This window comes from Microcebus murinus, chromosome 3, assembly GCF_040939455.1.
Source record: "Microcebus murinus isolate Inina chromosome 3, M.murinus_Inina_mat1.0, whole genome shotgun sequence".
NCBI lineage: Eukaryota > Metazoa > Chordata > Mammalia > Primates > Cheirogaleidae > Microcebus > Microcebus murinus.
In genome coordinates this window covers 62249167-62268059 of record NC_134106.1, presented here as the reverse complement: position 1 = coordinate 62268059, position 18893 = coordinate 62249167, and the positions used below count along the sequence as shown (strand labels likewise).

The following is an 18893-nucleotide window of genomic DNA, read 5'->3' as shown; positions in this document are numbered from 1 at the left end:
AAATGTAGTCCTCCCATACTAGGGGTGGGGGAGAGGGGGAGAAGTAAACCTTTTTTATAAAAAGCTGGCAGTAAATGCTTTCAGCTTTGTGGTACCTTGGGACAACTCTGCTGTTGTAGGTAGCAGCCATAGTAGAGAACACATGAACTAATGGGCATGGTGGCATTTCAGTAGAACCTTATTTACAAAAACAGTCTGTGGCTGCTGTTTGCCAACTCCTGCTCTAGACTGTAGAAAAATTTCTTGCTCCTGAGTTTTGGCATACATTTGATGGAATGTTCACAGCAGCGCTGTTTGTAATAGTCAAAATCTAGAAATAACCCAAATATCACATCAATGATAGAATAAACTATGGTATACTCAAAGGTATGCTATACAGCCCTGAAAATTAATGAACTACATGTAAACACACACAATGTGAGAAAAGCCAGTCACAGGAGAGAGACCATATGATTCTATGAATGGCAAGTTAAAAAATAAGACTAAGCAATATGGATACATACCTAGATATACTTGGTAAAAGAAAAGCAAGGGACTGATTCAACGCAGCGCTTACCCCTGGCAGGGGAGATTGCAGTACACCTGGGGAGGGGCTCATAATGATGAGAGTAAAACTCAGTCCTACTTTGGGCTATAGCATCTTTAAGCGATAATATATGTATTGTGTACACTCTTTGAAATGGCTAATAATTCGCTACAAAGTAAGAAAAGAGAGAGAGAGAAAGAAAATGGACAGATTGGAGAGAGGGGAGAGGGAAGGTAGGCAGGAAAGGTTGGGGTCAGGCACTCACTGAGGATGGAGCTTGTAGAGGGTTCCATCTACACCCACTGTCACTTTGAACATGTCCAGCCCACGATTTTCTCGTATCTTGTCCACCACGGCGGCCATGCCTGCGCCACAGAGCTGGGCTGCTCGCCGTGCCACCACGGTGCACACCTCCTTGACGATGATGCTGTCGTCGCAGGTGCTCTCAAGCCCCAGGTGCTGCAGGATGGCTCGGACCTGCAGCAGGGCCAGGCAGTCGCTGGGGCAAGAGGGAGACAGTGAGTGATCAGGCAGCAAGAGGGCTGGTGGCCCACCACTCCAGGGCCTGGCGCCGTCATGAGGACAGGCTCCATGGTCTCTGGCTTCCAGGAGCCCACCCTGTGAGGTGGCCCCCATGCCTAAACTCAGACCAGCACTCAACCCACTGGACTACACTGACTCTTCCTGAGGTTGACAAGAATGCAAAGAAATATCTCCCCATGTAAGGTAGGGCATTGCAACTGCAAAATGGATACTCAGAAGGAAATTCACTGTGTATTCCACTCATTTGGAAATAATTACCACAGTGACAGTGTTAGATTCCAGTTACAAAGATATTTCGTGTCCATTGTGTCACTATTGTTCACAGGTCCCCAGGACAAGCACTAACCAAGCAGCATCGATTCTTATTTCTATTCTGCCACCCTGGGTATTCTGAATTCTATTTGTGTGCTATTTATGAAGCAAATGTAAATAAAATTGTAGGAAGAAAATAAACCCTATTATATAAAGGGAACTATTTTAGAAGTCTGGAATGATCTCCTTGCACACAGATATGCAAACTAGACTGTATTCTCCCTATACACGGGTGCAGACGCCCGAGGGGCCCACCCACGCCAGTTGTCTAGCTCCTGTTCCACTATACCCTGAGAGTAATGACACAGCATTAATTTTCAAAGAGCTTTGAAATTCACAGTTCTAGTCTGGAGCAGACTTTTCTCCCATTAGACTGGAGGAGGGAGGCTCTGCTCTAATGAGTTGTCACATGCTATGTTTCTATACTGCCTGATGTTCCAACCTTTACTCAGTCCTGGCTGCCTGATTACTGCAGCCAGCAACTAGGAAGGACCTTCAAGCCAAGTGTGGCTGGTTTAATTATTCTGTGCATTTTAATTTACATCCTATGAGCAGGTATCTTTCTACCTTGGACATTTGGTCTAAAACCCAACAACATCACTTTGCATGGCTCCATGTCATGCTTAGCATGATCTTTCATGAGGCTATTGCGATATCTGCCCTTAAAATGACAATTTTCCATAAGGTGCTTTACGTAAACATTATAGACATGAATGTGTTAGCCACGAAACTGATCTTTGTATAAGCCACACTCTGATCTTACTTGAGCTATGGAAATCCTTCAGTTTGACTGTCCATGAGAAAAAAGGACATAGCCCCACCTTTCCTACAGCCCTAAACCCTCACCTCTCAATCTGAGACAGGAACTTGGTTTCAAAGATTCCCCTTGTCTTGAGCCGCTCTGAGATGCGGCCTCGGAAGAGCAGCCCACGCTTGGTGAAGTCGATGAGGATGTTCCGGACAATCTCGCCCAGATACATTCCACTGATCATCTTCTCGAACCTGAAATGAGGGTAGCGTTCATGGAGGTTAGCAGGGAGGTGGTGAGATATGCTGAGACAGGCCAGGCCAGCTTGGCCCCCACTAGTACATTATAAAGTGGAGGGCACGGAAGAGGCCCCCTCGTAGGAAAAGGAAATGCTTGATCACTCGGGCAGGATTCCTGGTGTCACTGCATGCTGAGTCACGACCCTCAGCAAACTTGACCACACTGCCCCAGGCCCACAGGGCTCCATGGGACTGGCCTTCCATTCCGATCTCATTTCCTTTCCAAGCCTTACAACCCCTCAAGAAGGAACACACACCCAAACTCAACCACACCCCTAGGAGCAGGTGAGGACACTGAGTCTTAATCCATAAGTTCAGTAGGCACGTGGCACGCACTCTCCTGGACACAATCATTATTACTCAAGTAACTAGCGCCAACCGTAGACCCTGACCTGGCCACTGGAACTAAGTATGACTGTGCAGTAGCGTACGGTCTTTAGGCCTGTATGGTGTCTTGACAAAAAAAAACCAACGTCCGTAGTTTCACTCAAGACCCCATGGCCACCCCAACTTGTCTTGTCCCAGCCTGCTTCCTTTATTAATGTTGCCTGTCTGACCCCTAGAGACACTTTAGTCTGTGACCTCTATTCTAGACAAACATTTTGCAAAGTGTATTCAGCAGAACTAAGGCCTTGATTAATCTAGTTAGGAAACATTACAAGCAACATCTTCCCAATGGGAATCGTGTTAGATCTTAAGCTGCTGTCTCGCAGCTCAGACCCCCGCCTCCACCATCCACCACAGGGCTCTGTGAAGCTGGGGCCGGCCCCTTGCTCAGGTCTGACAATAGAGGGCGCCAGGCGCCGGATTAAGGAGGAAGAGAGGCTTTGCTCCTGACTGCCTCACCCCAGGAACGCTGCTCCACCTGGTAGCAGCAGGGGGTCAACTTTCTATTTGTTTCTCCTCACAGTCCCAAACCTAGGTTCTAGGACTCTCCAGCCTGTTCCCCCAGTCCTTGGCGTGGGAGCTGCTTCTTACATGGACTAACTCAGAACCCTGCCCTCCGTCCAGTTCTGGGATGCACGTGGCGGGTCCGCACGTGGTTCCCCGCCTACCTCTGCTTGCCAGAGTTGAGGGAAAGTTCATCCACGGCCACGTCAAACTCCGTGCGGAATTCGTCGAGGCAGCCATTGTCCCCGAAGGCCCCCCACTCCATGTTGACGCACATCCGCCCCTCCTCTCCTTCCACCAGCTCCACGTTGCGCATCTCCTCCATGTAGCAGGCGTTGCTGCCCGTGCCTGCCAACACAGGACCCGGGCCTGGCTCAGCACCATCCTCCCCACACCGAGCAAGGCGGTGCCTCCCCCACGGGAAGGCCGGTCAGGTCCTTACCAACGATGAGGCCCACTTCACAGTGAGGGTCTTCGTAGCCACAGGTCATCATAGTCCCGACCGTGTCATTCACCACAGCAACCACATCCAGGTCAAACTCCTGAGAGGACAGAAGCAGATCCCAGTCCACAAGTGAGCCCCAGTGTCTTCCTTGCAGTCATTGGCCAGGGAGATTTGTTATGTATGGAAACTATATGTCATGGGCCATGGCTCATTCTCTCATTTCGTTAAGGTCTTCATTCAATGCCACCTCCTCAGAGAGCCCTTCCCCAGCTGTGCCGTCTGTGTAAGAGCGTCCCTTTCCACACACTCTACCTGCCCTCCTCGCCCAACTCCACTTCTCTTCATAGCCCTTCAGTCACTGGCTAATTTGTTTATAGAACAAGACTTTATGGGGTCACTCCTGAACCCCCAGTGCTTTTCAAACGCAGGCTTGACACAAGGAGGCACTCAATAATTGGTGGATGACTCATCTTTCCCCCACCCAATGCAACTGCACTTAATGTTGACGCTACTTTCTGAATGCCCAGGCCCTGTGAAGCACCAGGGAGTTGACACATCAGGCCTCGTGCCAGGCCTCTCTCACCTCTCGCCGGTGGATGGCTTCCTTCAGCAGGGTGACCACATCCTCGCCCTCGCAGCCAGATGCCTTGAAGCCTTTTGTCCACTTGAGGAGGATACTCTAAAAATCACAAATGAGCACAGAGAGGACATCAGAGAAGGGTGCCTGGGTCATTCCGCGGAGGGCCTGGCTATGCTTCTAGCTCTCAACCTCACAGCTCAGACAGGTTCCCTGAAGTCACCAAAAATCTAGCCCACAAATGAGTTTAGTGTTTCTAAGGTCCTTGCCTGGATTAATTGAGAAGCCAATGTGCACCAGGTACTGGGCTAAGCACAGCCTATGTGTTACAGCATTTAATCCTCACAGCACCTGTGGAACATTTGTCATTACCATGCTTGCTTTACAGGAAACTAAGGCTCTGGAGTAACTTGCCCAATGCCTACAGCTGGGAAGAGAGAAGCAGGACTCACCCTCAGGTGCTGGCCTGATGAATGGGCTCATGGGCACCATGAAGCGTCCTGCTAGGTGACTTGTTTCTATATACTGAGCTTACCCACTGCACTAGGCAGTTTGCCTGGTCACTGTCCTTCACTTGCAGCTGAAGGTTCAGTGTGTGTCTCTTAATTCTCCAGTATCCAGTGAACAAGTGCCTGCCCATAGCTGGGGTGACAGCTAGGCTTCACCCCCACCCATGTCTCTCAGAGGGGAAAGCACCCCAATCTCCTCCCTGGAGTCCTCTAGACTTAACACACACTCCTTACAAAAACTTGACACATACAAAATAAAATCTAAAACAATGACCTGGAATTCTACAATTCAGACAGGAACAGTTAACGTGCCTTCTAGTTTACCTGGTAAATTTTGGAAGGATACAGACTGGGGTGTTACATTTTTATCTTCCTATTAATCATAGTATTATATTTTTTATATTGCAGAGAGATTACAATTTTTTTTTGTCAACCATGTGTATGGAAGACAGATTTTAAGTTTTAATGAAAAACATTAAAACTTTTTAGTCATACCAACAATATTTTCCTATGCCATTGAAATTTCTTCCAAATAACTAGTAGCTAATACTAGGCAATAAATAGCTCATAATTTACTTAACTATTACCTAACTATTTTACAAGTTTGTTTCTAACATCTTTGCTATAATAAGTAATGTTCTATTAAATATTACATAAATATCTATCCACATCTGTAATTCCCCTTGCCAAATTGATGCAAATACTAAAATCTAATACGTTAATACTCCAAAAAACAATGTGTTGGAGAAAGGAATTGGAAAAGCTTAAAGTGATGCTAGACCAGTGAGCACTGGATCAATGTTAGTAGGTGCTGGGAAATACCAAACTAAGCAGGGTTGTTATTGCAGGACTTCTTAAAAGCTTAATTGTAATGGTGGGGAACTGAACTCTCAGAGGAGGAGGAGCAGGAGGCATTTACACAGCTTAGTGGGACAACTGGAGAGGTGGTATTCCAGGGACCCCGTAGGAAATGCTGGCTTTTCCCCACCACTGGGGTGGGCTCCTCTGTTCTGTCCCAGCCCTTCCTGTGACTTGTTCCCACCTACACACCCTTCTCCACACTGGCCAGGCTTGCCTGCCTTTCTTCCCCATCAACTCCTTCCTCTAACTTGTTCCAAGTATTGCTCATGTCCTCCAGGTATGAGCTCAGACTAATATCTCACTGCATGTCCTGGGGGCTTCAGTACCCCACTGGTGCCATCTCATAAACAGCAGCCCAGCCGGCTCTTACTTTTCTGAGCTTGCTTCAGCAGCTTAGATGTTTGTAAGCATCTAAGGCAGGAACCATGCCTTTTGTGCCCCGCCACTGCATCCACAACATACTACATGCCTGTAGCGTGTATGTGTGCTTCTACATGACAGACATGGAGACACAACTGCTTAAATAACAATATTCTGATATCTAATACAGAGGACACAGATCCCAGCACGGGCCTGCTCAGTTCTCCTCAACCTCTCAGGGGACTCAGTCCGGAACACCCAGGAGCGCCAGATCTCCACTCCCTGCTTCATTCATCCAAGGCAAGGAGCAGGGGGTGAGAGCAGAGAAGAGCCAAGGCATCCAAACAGGAGATGAAGTGGAAATGCCCCAAGCCCATAACGAGGCACAGCACAACTGAGAGCACAGGCTCAAGCTCAAGCATTGAAACCAAATTCAAATCGTGGCCTGGCCACTTCCAAACTGAATGACCTGGAGCAAGATACCCAGCACCTCTGTAGACCTCACTTTCTTTTATGCAAAATGGGTGTACAAACAGCTATCTTATATGGTTGCTGTGAGGGTTAAATTTGATAACGCACATAGGAAGCCCAATGTAGTAACCGGCATAAAATAGGTGCTTCAAAAAACTGTTAGTTGTCAATATTTTCAGTAGCATCATCATCACCATCCCAAAGACTGTTACAGCTAAGCTAACCTCCTTAACCACCACTAGCCCTGACTCAGTCATTCCCATCAAGGGTCCCCTCCCTGCCACTGGTCACTCATGCCCTTCTTTCCCTAGTCTCAGCTCAGCTCTCTTGCCTCCTCCACACTTGGCTGGTTTTCAGTCAATAGCCCGCAGCAGAGCCCAGCAGGAAAGCGCTGTTACCTCGTCCAGGCTGTTCTGCTGGCAGGGAAAGGAGAAGGTGAAACCCAGCGGCAGGGACACACCCTTCATGCCCATGTACTCCAGGAAGTCTGCGATGCACTGGACGATGTGATCGAACAGCTGCAGGGAGAAGTCGGGCACTGAAGGAGGGGCCTGGCCGGGGCAGGCTGCCTCCAGTAGGGCTTGAAAGAGCTCAAGCTTCCACCCAGAAGAAATGCAAACTCAGGAACAAGCCTGCATAAAGACTAGGCTGGGGCCTTGGGCCCACCTAGCCCTCCCCGGAGTCTCAGGTGAGCAGAGAAAGCACTGTTCCCTAAGGCAAGAGACAGGGAGCCCGCCCGGAGGTGCCACCTGCCTCACCTCGTCCCCAGTGCCATGCATGACCTCCTGCGGGATGGAGTAGATCTTGTTGTGCATCTCCACTCCGCCCCACTTCCCGTTCCGCACGCGCACCAGCAGGACCCGGAAATTGGTTCCTCCAAGGTCCAAGGCCAGGAAGTCCCCTTTCTCTGGAAAATAAACCCGGAAGATGATAAGCTGAGGCACCGCCACCTTACCACAGCAAAGAGGGACAGAGTATAAGCACCTTCCCCTACAAGGGGCTCTCCCTGGAGCCCCTGACAGGCTGGCTCCTTTGTGGTTCTCAAGTGGGGGGTCTCAGAAGTCACAAAGAGCTCTCTGCATGGGGAATGCTGGCACAGTACACATAAAAAACCATCCAAACACACACCACTCATCCGAAAGTCAAAAGCCACCTTATATTAGATTCTAGAATAGAGAAGGAACAGTAGAGTCCAGCTTTCTGAAGGACACTGAAGAAATATCTTTTAAAATAAGAACCACCTCATCCAACCCTTAGACTGCTACGTGAGGGAGGCATTTCATTGCCCTCTTATGGATGATGAAGGCCTGGCTGAGCAAGGTTAAGTCGCTGGCCCAAGCCATACAAACAGAACAGGGCATAGCAGGCACCAAATCCCAGTCTCCATCTCTAAAACCTGTGTCCACTGTGCTGCACTGGCCTGCTCATCAACTGTCTTCTCTGATGGGGAAAAGACACGATTTCTTAGGTTGCAAGACTTACACAAGGGGTCAGAAACCTTTTTCTGTAAGGCTCAGACAGTAAGCATACAGTCTCTGCTACACTCGCTCAACTTCACAACAGTTGTGCAAAGCAGCCGTAAACAATGTGCAGACGATGGGCAGGACTGTGTAACAATAAAGCTTTATTTACAAAAAACGCCGGTGGGCCAGAGTTGGCCCGTGGGCTAGAGTTTGCCGACCTCCACCCAGACCAAAGTGATGGTTGTGAGAAAAGGTTCTAGAACTTGAATTTCTGGGTTTGAACTCCAGCTCCGACATTCTCTATTTGTGTGAACTTGGGGAGGTTTCTTAACATCTTTGTGCCTCAGTTTTCTGCCAAACATAGCAGTTTGTTAATAAACAAAGTTAACTACTAATCTTTTTAAATAATGATTGAATGAATTAATACACATAAAGTGCTTTGACACATAGTAAGCAATCAATAATACAAACTATTACAGTGTAGCCAACTCATAAAAAATAAATAAATAAATGAATACGGACTATTGTTATTGTTCAATTCTAGCAGAGGAATGCCTTGGTTGAGCTTCTCGAACTCTAGAATTGCCTAGCAATACAGCAGAAGAAACATGTTGTGGTTCAAATGCCCATGCTAAGGGAGACTCCCCAGGGCACCAACACCAGGATAGAGGCCCACTGTGTGAACCGGGGGGGGGGGGGGGGGGGGACACAACCCTGCACGTACCTGTGCCATCAGGGGTGGCACACACATAGGTAGGCAGCATCTTGACGGGAGCGATGGCGTGCGTCTCCTTGCTCAGACCTCGCTCCATTTCTAGCTTCATCCTCTTCTTGACCTCCAGGAGCTGCTCACGGCTCAGCTTCAGAGACTCCAGGGTCTTTTGGCGGGCTCGGTGCTGGTCGGCTAACCGGTAAGCCACTGCCGTCACCATGGCTGCGCCCTTGCCGCTGCCATCCTCGGAGCGGAGGAAGCGGACGTCGCAGTCAGGCACCAGCCGCCGCACAGTCTTGTGAAGACACTTGGCAAAACTGCAGTCGCCCAGATGGGGTAAGAGACAGGTGTCCACGGTTAGGGTCAGTGGTGCGAAGGTGGGACAGCAGCTCACCACCTCAGCCCAGGTGCCAGGAAGCACCTACAGGAGTAGATGCCGCCCTGAATAGCCTCACCTCTCTCTTCCCCAAGTTAGGAGTCACTGTGAAAACTCAGATGTTCAACTGTGACCAAACAGCTGCAGGGAGAAGTCGGGCACTGAAGGGGGGGCCTGGCCGGGGCAGGCTGCCTCCAGTAGGGCTTGAAAGAGCTCAAGCTTCAACCCAGAAGAAATGCAAACTCAGGAACAAGCCTGCATAAAGACCAGGCTGGGGCCTTGGTGATCCCCCCCAGCTGAGGCCACCCTCTACTGGCCGAAAAGGACCCCTTCTAACAAGCCACTGTCCTCTGCATGCAGTCACACGCCCTCCTTCCTCATCAAGCTGGCTCACAGCCCCCAACTCCTCTGCTCTATGTGGCACCATCAGCCTCTTGGGAACAGCCCGGTGGAATCCGGTGATTCCAATACTACCTCTACTTTTCTTGTTCAATCACTTCACTAGATACTGTCCTGGGAAAGACCCCAAATAGAAAAAAGCAGAAATGCTCTTCTCTTGGACTTTGGCCTCTCTGTCACTAGTTTCTGCCAATGATCCCAAAGGTATCTGAACAGCTAAAGACAATGGTTATGTTCAGCAAGAAACTCTCCAGATGGTGGCCGCTTTTAGGCGTGGTCTCCGGGGCCCCACTGCTCCATGTGCAGTCTGTGAGCCAAAAGCCTCCCTGGGGGCTGTCAGAGATGCAACGACTCAGGCTCACCCCAGACCTTCTGAATCAGCATCTTCCTCTTAGCAAGATCCCCAGGTATTGGTGTGCACACTGGAGTTTTTGAGGCCAGCGGGGTGGCTCATCCCTGTACTGCTAGCACTCTGGGAGGCCAAAGCAGGAGGATTGCTTGAGCTCAGGAGTTTGAGACCAGCTGGAGCAAGAACAAGACCCTGTCTCTACTAAAAATAGAAAAATTATCTGGGCATCATGGTGCAAGCCTGTAGTCCCAGCTACTCAGGAAGTTAAAGCAGGAAGATAGCTTGAGCTCAGCAGTTTGAGGTTGCAGTGAGCTATGATGATGCCACTACACTCTACCCAGGACAACAGAGCAAGTCTCTGTCTCAAAAAAAAAAAAAAAAAAAAAAGTGTTTGAGGCACTGGGCCAGGCTTAGGAAATCTCAGGGCTGAGGCCCTCTGCACCAAGCAATTAAATTAATGAAGGCACAATGACCTGGCATTCACATGGGGAAATATGTGGACACAATAGAGAGATGTCTCCCAGGTCCCAATTTGAACATTTGAGCACTATGACCCGAGGGATCAAAATGTGGACAGGGCAGGATCAATTTAGTAGTAAAGTCAGCCAGAGACGCCGGTCACCCACTGGGCTGGGGTGGCCCCTGGCAGAGGACATAGCACCTGCAGGAACCACCAAGAATCATGAGAGTGAGGCCAGGCGTGGTGGCTCACGCCTGTAATCCTAGCACTCTGGGAGGCAGAGGCGGGCGGATTGCTCGAGGTCAGGAGTTCGAAACCAGCCTGAGCAAGAGCGAGACCCCGTCTCTACTATGAATAGAAAGAAATTAATTGGCCAACTAATATATATATATATATATATATATATATATATATATATAAAATTAGCTGGGCATGGTGGCGCATGCCTGTAGTCCCAGCTACTTGGGAGGCTGAAGCAGAAGGATTGCTTGAGCCAGGAGATTGAGGTTGCTGTGAGCTAGGCTGACGCCATGGCACTCACTCTAGCCTGGGCAACAAGCGAGACTCTGTCTCAAAAAAAAAAAAAAAAGAATCATGAGAGTGAAGAGAGAAACAACACTAGCTCATATAAGGGAGGGTGGTGGAAAAGAGCGCCCAGCCACCAGGCAGTAGTCACCTCCACCAGCAGCAGCAGGAGTGACACCCTCCCACTTGCCACTTTGCCCAGGGAGGAACTTTTACTCTACCAGGATCCTCAACTCCAAGGTCTATCCACATCACCCCAGAAATGCAAAACGGAGCTGGCCCACGGAGCCAGGTCCCCAGGTGCTCTGGGAGCCCCATCACCCCGGGCCTGGACGCCGACTCACTGGGGGTGTTTCTTGTACACGGAGCCGTCGACCCCGATGGTGGAGCGCAGCCGATCGTCGCCCTTGTTCTCCTTGATGCGCCGCAGCACGGCGGCCAGGGTGGCCGCGCACAGGCTGGCTGAGCGCGTGGACACGACCTGGCAGATGCGGTGAGTGGCCACGCAGTCCTCCTGCGTCGGGTCCAGCCCCAGCCGCACCAGGACCTCACGGGCCTTCCGGATGCCGTCTTTCTCCCTGGGAAGCAGAAAGACAGCACGTGGGCATGTGCCTAACCCGCTGTGGCAGCAGTGGAGGCAGCAAGGAAACCCCTCAGCTCCAGCCAACTCCACCCCCCGCCAGAGCAGAATCCCTCTCCACTGCTCACCTGCCCGTGGAGGCAGAGCAAGTAGTTGTGGGGGCAAAACATAACACAGGCTCCTTTCCCAGACACCCCCACACAGAATGGCCTCACCCTCCCAGGTGCCCCTTTTTCCTGATGAGAAAAACTAGCATTTCATGTGCATGTGCTTTGTAACAATAAGACTCTATTCTTGGTGCTTTACACGGTGAGGGGTGTGTGTGTGTGTGTGTGTGTGTGTGTGTGTGTGCGCGTGTGTGTGTTGGTGCTACATTGGCTTGTCTTAGGGTAGACAGTGTCTCGGCCCTTGGCGACGTCTCAACATGTGCACCAGCTGTGGCCCCACCGGTTTCCTCTCCCTAAAGCACAGGCAGTTGCATTTCACCATGGAGTTGGGCTGCTTTAGCTTGTGTCTAAAGGAGGCGGTAAAGGGCTGGTGCTGTGACGCCCCCACCCTTCTCAGGGGAACTAAATGCGTCACAAATAGGAGCACTTGCATCACCTCAGGGTTCAACAAGTAGGCACAGCTCCTTCAAGAGTTTCCACTTAAAACAAAGTCATATAAACTGTTTCACTGTTCCTTTTGGCACCAAAATCACCTCCTCTCCACCATTGGGTCTCTCCACCAAAGAGAGGTCTCTCCACCTCTCCACCAAAACAATAGGAGGAACTCCTCAACCTACAAGCTGACATCTCAAGAACAGCAATCGAGACCCGACTCTTGGGATACTGTTAATTGAAAAACAAAGTCAGGCCCTCATCACTCCTACCCCTGCCAGGCTGGGAAAATGCAGGCCATGGCTCTGCATGCTAGAGCTAAGTAGGTATCCAATCCAAGGACCTATCTTTATGCTATGAAGCAGGGGCCAGGACAGAGATCTTTTTGAGAATTGGCAACAGGGGATGAGATGTCAGAGATTCAGGAGAAAGGAAAGGAGGCAGACACACATGAGTCATTCCAGGGCCCTCTGAGAGCCTCCAGCCCTGAACCCAGTGTCATGGTCCAGTGTCATGGTTCAAGTCCCTGCATGTGGAGGCCAACTGTTCTCAGCATTGGGGTGGGGGTGGGGGCATGGTGGTAGTAATCAGGCCCAAAGTCAGCGGGAGTGGAGACTGGTAAGTGACATGAAGCCACAAGCCCCCCACAGTCCACGTTGTGCGAAACTCTCTCGCAGTCTACGCTTGAAGGGTCGAACACCAGTGCCGCTTCCTCATTCCCCAACTACCTGTCTATCCTGTGGAGATCCAGCGACTAGAGAGGTGGCAGGGCTGGAAACTCACCCTTCAATATCTGAAATGTCCTTGGTCTCAAAGCGGCCGGTGGTGAGCAGTTCCGGGCTGAGCTTCCCACCGAAGAGCATCTCCTCCCTGGCCATTTTCACCAGGATGAGCCGCACCAGCTCCCCCATGTACATCCCACTGATCATCTTCTCAAACCTGCAGGGAGACACAGACCAGGGATATAAAGCCCCCACTGTCCCTGAACTCACCGCTCTCCTGTGGAAGAAAGATATGCACACGTGAAACTTCAACATACTATAGCAGTTGGTGTATAAAGAAGGGTTAACTTTTTAACCACCAGGAATGAGATGTGGGGAGAAGTGACAGCTCAAAGGGGCTGGAGGAGCTGGAGTGCTTGGGTTGTCCCCACAGGCTGGTAAGCCCTGAACCATGGAGAAGAATGGGTTTTAAGCAGCCCAATGAAACATTCAGGGAGAGTATAGAACATTCTGAAACAGGCTGAGTTTTACTAAGTTATGCATATATAGGGTAGTGATTTTTTAAATTCTTCTCTAGCCAGGAAATGCTTTTTAAAAATAAAATCTTACATAGAGCACCAATATTTATTTACAAGAGAAAAAGTCACTCTCATGAATAGGCCCAGCAATTCTTCATCTGACACTGCCGGCCCCTGCAGGCCACCTGTCGATTCCAGAGAAAATGGTGTGAAGACAACCTGGGGCAAGGAGTTGCAGGGACAAGATTAGAAGGGCAGGTGGGGACAGGTGAGTTGGGATTCAGCTCTGAACTCTAAATGTCCGGTCTTGGGAATCTGGGAGTGAAGCACACTTCTGAGCAGGCAGGCGACAAGATAAAGGCATGTCTTGGGCCGGGCGCAGTGGCTCAGGCCTGTAATCCTAGTACTTTGGGAGGCCGAGGCAGGCGGATTGCTAGAGGTCAGGAGTTCGAAACCAGCCTGAGCAAGAGCGAGAGCCCATTTCTACTATAAATACAAAGAAATTAATTGGCCAACTAATATATATAGAAAAAATTAGCCGGGCATGGTGGCGCATGCCTGTGGTCTCAGCTACTCAGGAGGCTGAGGCAGCAGGATTGCTTGAGCCCAGGAGATTGAGGTTGCTGTGAGCTAGGCTGACACCATGGCACTCACTCTAGCCTGGGCAACAAAGCGAGACTCTGTCTCCAAAAAAAAACATGTCTTAGAAAGGCAGAGACCGGCCCCCAAGCCAAGCAGTCAGGTAATTTAACTTTTCAACACTAGGTGGTACTGTTTTCTTTAGAAATTGGTCTTTCTGGCTAGGACAATGTGGCAGAGGAAACCAAGCTTGGCAATTCTTTTTGGCAAAAAAAGGCCCATTTCTGGGTATCTCGGAAAGGATCTAGGTCTTAAAGAAAGAAGGGCACCTGGGTGTGCCAGTACTAAGTAGGATGGGCTACACCCAGGAGGAGGCCCCGAACAGAGGTGTGCAAGGGATTCCGCCGTCCCCTACCAGACAGGAAACCCAGGCCCTCAGGAAGTGGCTTGCCCAAGCCCCAAGGCCAGGTAGGACAGAATCAGGGCTAAGTGAGAGCTGGCAAAACTGCTAGGAGCACAGGGACAGCGCACCGACACAGGCACGAGGCCTGGCTGGCGTCCTGGCTTCCAGGGTGAGGAACTCCCGCTCTCTGTGACATCTTCTCCCGCACAGCTGGTTCCATGGCAGGTGGGGGGGTGGCCCGGGGCTGTGGGGCGCCACAGTGTGGGTGGGTTTCTTTTTTAATAACTTTTTATTCCAGTTTTAAAATTACTTTGTTCCAGTCAAATTTAGAAGATATTTACTTAGAAACATATTAGAGAGGGAAAAGGTTGTCTATAATGACTTCAGGGCTACCATGGCCAACAATTTGGTGTATATCCTCCCAACTTTTACCTTGTCTAAGGCTAAGCTAAGCCAGGGGCGTGTTGTCACGGCCTGGCTGGTAATAAATTTGTCTTTTGAGACTTCAAAGGACATATGGTTCCTCGGAATGACGTGGGCGTGCCTCGTTAATAGAAGTGGACATTGAGTGAATTTATGGTTTATGAACTGAATTTTTCAGTTCATAAACCTCTCAGCAACCATGGCAGATACAACCAGTATGTTCCTAAGAAAGTTCAAGTAAAGGACGCACGTTTCACGTGAGGGAGCTTGTGACTTACATAAATAAACCATGCTTTGAGGAAGCAAGGACTCGCCCATAAAAAAAAGGGCTACTCACCACTGACCTGGTTTATAGGGTTAGAGTTTCCTCTCCAAGGAGAGATCTGCACTAAAAGCTGTCCTAAAACAGCCATAGCAACAAGACCAGAGAAATACTGCATTGCTCAAAATATTTTGCAACTGCTGTCAGAGCTTGCAGCAATCTCTGTTTCAAGATCTTTAACGGGCATTTGATAAATGTTTGTAAGGGTGAAATCATGTTTTGTAAGAGGCAAAGTAACTAAAAGCTAAGTCTAGCCGTGCTGGCGCATATAGCATTGAGAGCCCAAACAACCGAAGGCCCTCCTCTTATCTACCCAAGGCCGTGCTAGGCCACAGGTCCAGGAAGGAGGCCAAGGAAGCTCCTTAGCCAGCTTTTCCATGGGCAGTGGGTCTGCCTGCACTGGGGCAGAAGGGCCAAGGGCCCTGTGGGCCAGTAATGAGCAGTGACTGTCATGGCCTGTGCTCTGGGCAGCAATGGAGTGGGAGCTACAAAGGGAGCTTTCAGAGACCCTAATCTTGGCCATCTCAACACAGCTTTTCTTACGTGGCTCACAGTTTCTATGGGCAATTTGCAAATAGAAGGTGGCAAGAAAGAGCAAGGACTTAGACTCAGAATAGGAAATTCCAAAATAACTGCTTTGAAGGACATAGCCAAATTATTAGCTATCGTCTGGTGTGTGCACCAGCTCTGTTTTAGAGCCCTCTCAGCAACTCACACAGTCACAGATATTCCCATAACCAACCGGCAGGCACCTTGGCAACCCTTTGGGGGTGTGTAAGACCGTAAAGAAACCACCCCTGGCCCTGGCCGGCCCCAACCTCAGCTCCCGAGCCCGCCCCAGAGCCCGCCCGCATAGCAAGGGGCCACTCACAGCTGCTTCCCTGGGTTCAGCGAGCCCATGTCGATCTCCTGGTCAAACTCGGTGCGGATGTCATTAAGCTCGCCATCGTCCCCGAAGGCCCCCCACTCCATGTTGACGCACATGCGCCCCTCGTCGCCCTCCACCATGTCGATGTGGCGCATCTCCTCCATGTAGCAGGCGTTGGTGCCCGTGCCTGGCCGAGGCAAGGGAGTGTTGTTCAGCACTGCCGTCTCCCCAGACACCACTGCCCTGGGACTGCCCAGGGCGGCTGCTATTCCTCACTGCAAACTCCCAGCACATCCCGACGCGTGGGCCAATCCTCTACCACCCCCAGCTCCATGGGGCCTGGCTCAGCCCTCCAAAGGGACCGCACCATTATGCTCGCATATGAAGGGCAAAGGAACACCCCACCACGGTCTTCGTTTCCCAGCCCACGTGCCCACGCGCTGGCCAGTACTGGCCCTCGTGCCGACGTTCACTCACCCACAATGAGACCGATTTCACAGTTGTGGTCGTCATAACCACAGGTCATCATGGTCCCAACAGTGTCGTTCACCACGGCCACAACGTCAATATCGAAGTCCTGTGGGGATGACAGGGAGGGTTCTGACCTTCATCGTCACAGAAGGGCAACAGATGTGAAGATGGAGAAAGGGCAGCAAGACACACAGCTCGAGTGCGACAGGGCTGCCCCTTTACTACCCAACTCGGAGCCCCAAAAGTTTAGAACTAGGAATCCGGGTCTAGAACTAAACAAACAGCAGCAACCTTCCTCCTAACTAACACTGGCTGTGCACGGCTGCTCATCTTCCTTCACCTCCGCCTCCCTCCGCCCTCCCCCTCCCATCCCATAACTCCTCCCGAGATAAGATCTTTGTCTTGTCCTCTTTCTGCCCCTCTCCACCCTCATGTAAACATCATTCCAACTTTCTTACTTGAACATGATATTCAAGTCTTCTTCAAGTTAAGGACTAAAGAGTTATTTTTTGCACCAAGTCTCAGATTATTTATCCATCGAGATAATCTAAAAACCCCAAAGGCATCTGTTCATGTGAGCATGGCAGGGAAAGTGAAAGAAAACCTCTTAAGCTCCACAAAAGCTTCTTCTGCTGAGTTAAGGACAGACAGGGAAAGACTTCAGACCGCAGGCTCCTGCCACCCCACCTACCCCTCTCCGCTGAATGGCCTTGCGGATCAGCGCCACGATGTCTCTGCCTTCCACTCCACTGGACTTGAACCCCTTCGTCCAGGAAACCAGGAAACTCTAGAAAAGGACCAAGGAACAAATATTGATTTCCCACAATTAAAACTTAGACCACACTCCTCAAACAGCCAACATTAGCAGAGATCTCTGCTGCTGGGCCAACCTGAAGTCCTGACTGAATTTGGGCATTGCTTTCTGACTAGTCCAGGAAGAAGAACTCAGGCCCATCAAAGACCAAGAAAGGAGATTAAGTGAATGATTCCTTTATGATGTACTGCTGCCAATAAGTGGAATGAGAAGACTATAAAACTGCCAAAATACGACGCAGTCATGCGCAGCATAACGACGCTCGGTCTACAACAGACTATATGACAGTGGTCCCAGAAGATCATGATGGAGCTGAAAAATTCCTATTGCCCAGTGATGTCACAGCCAGTGTAACACTGGCGCAGTGCATTACCTTTTCTATGTTCAGATACACAAATAATTTACCATTGCATCACAGTTACCCACAGTGCTCAGTTCAGATTTGCAGAATGGGACAGCCTAGGTGTGTAGTGGGCTGTGCCATCTAGCTTTGTGTAAGCACACTCTGATGTTTACACGATGACGAAGTGGTCCAATCACCCACATCTCAGAACATATCCCTATTGTTAAGCAACGCATGACTACACTTATATCCTCACATCATTAAATTCCCCAAGCATATTTCTTCCAAGGGTCTTTATTGTAACACCTTAGATCAGGAGGGTTTCTGATTTTTCATTCCTGTTTCTCTAGATAGGATAAGGACACTGTGCAACATGTGTGGAAGGGAGGGTAGGGAAGAGCACCCCACCCTCCTCTGACACTTCACTGTCTCCCACACGCACACACCCCCACAACCACAGTCATGCACAAGAACAGAACCTCATCAGCACAACCACTCAGAGGCACCACCGACCCCATAGCAGGTGGCTCAGAGTCCTCCCCAGTGTCTGTGGCCCCAAGAGCTAAGCAAGACAAGTGTCTGAAAAAGAGAGAAAGAAGAAAGAAAAGAAGAACCCATCTTACCTCGTCTAGTTTAGTCTGGTGGCAGGGGAATGAGAAGGTGAAACCCAACGGGAGCTTCTTCTCTTTGATCTGCAGCTTCTCCATGAAGTTAGCCAGGCATTCGGCAATGTGGTCAAACAGCTAAGGCACACGACACAGGAAGAGGAGCAGAGAGGGGATTAGAGCATGGACTTCCGACTCTGAAAGTAACCAGTTCAGTGTACTCGAAATCCATCTCTCCTCTGCAATCTCCATTGGCTAATCTACAAAATGGTAATGATAACTGGACCTGCCCTCCTCATGGAGTTACCAAAAGGAGTAAAAGAGTCGATACATATAAGCGCTTAATACTAATTAGTACTCATCAAATGTGGTTTTCCACTTAGACCATTTACCCGAAACCCTGTCAAAATAACCTTGCAAGGAAGGGGAAATCGTGGCCAACGTTCATCAGAAAGTCATCGCATGCCCTGGGAACAGAACATCCTTTGGTGGCCCCGTCAGAACCCTGCTGACAAGGATGCCCGGCTGATTATCTTACCAGAAAGGATAGCCCATTTCACTGCCAAGAAGTATTTTAGCATCCGTGTCTCTTGTGTTTGGAGGAGAGAGAGGACATTCTCTGTTGGCATTCTATGAACCAACTTAACAAAAATAAGTAACTTTTATATTTTTTTCTCCATTCTAGAAAGCTAATCTCCTGCGGGCAATTCAAAGAGGTTATCTTTGTTTTCTGAATTCAAAACAGAACACTCAGTGAGTCAACAAGGAGCGCTGAAGAATAAATAGAGTTTTGTGGGTGGGCAGCCTCCCAACCGCGACC

At 49.8% G+C, this 18893-nt stretch overlaps 1 protein-coding gene across 3 annotated transcripts in view; it reads right to left on the bottom strand.

Annotated features, from left to right (window-relative positions):
* HK2 (hexokinase 2) overlaps positions 1 to 18893 on the bottom strand; it is a 123048-nt gene that overhangs the window by 61488 nt on the left and 42667 nt on the right. The window contains exons 4-17 of one of the 3 annotated variants that reach the window (XM_012788581.3): positions 18092 to 18211; positions 17003 to 17098; positions 16318 to 16417; positions 15844 to 16027; positions 12789 to 12944; positions 11171 to 11404; positions 8730 to 9034; positions 7301 to 7449; positions 6941 to 7060; positions 4348 to 4443; positions 3762 to 3861; positions 3484 to 3667; positions 2228 to 2383; positions 792 to 1025 (exon numbers count right to left, since the gene is read on the bottom strand). In XM_012788581.3, coding sequence (XP_012644035.1) covers positions 792 to 1025; positions 2228 to 2383; positions 3484 to 3667; positions 3762 to 3861; positions 4348 to 4443; positions 6941 to 7060; positions 7301 to 7449; positions 8730 to 9034; positions 11171 to 11404; positions 12789 to 12944; positions 15844 to 16027; positions 16318 to 16417; positions 17003 to 17098; positions 18092 to 18211 — 2234 coding nt within the window. Of the gene's footprint in view, positions 1 to 791; positions 1026 to 2227; positions 2384 to 3483; positions 3668 to 3761; positions 3862 to 4347; positions 4444 to 6940; positions 7061 to 7300; positions 7450 to 8729; positions 9035 to 11170; positions 11405 to 12788; positions 12945 to 15843; positions 16028 to 16317; positions 16418 to 17002; positions 17099 to 18091; positions 18212 to 18893 lie in introns of those variants that run through there. The other 2 variants (XM_076000917.1, XM_076000918.1) reach the window with 2 other exon arrangements.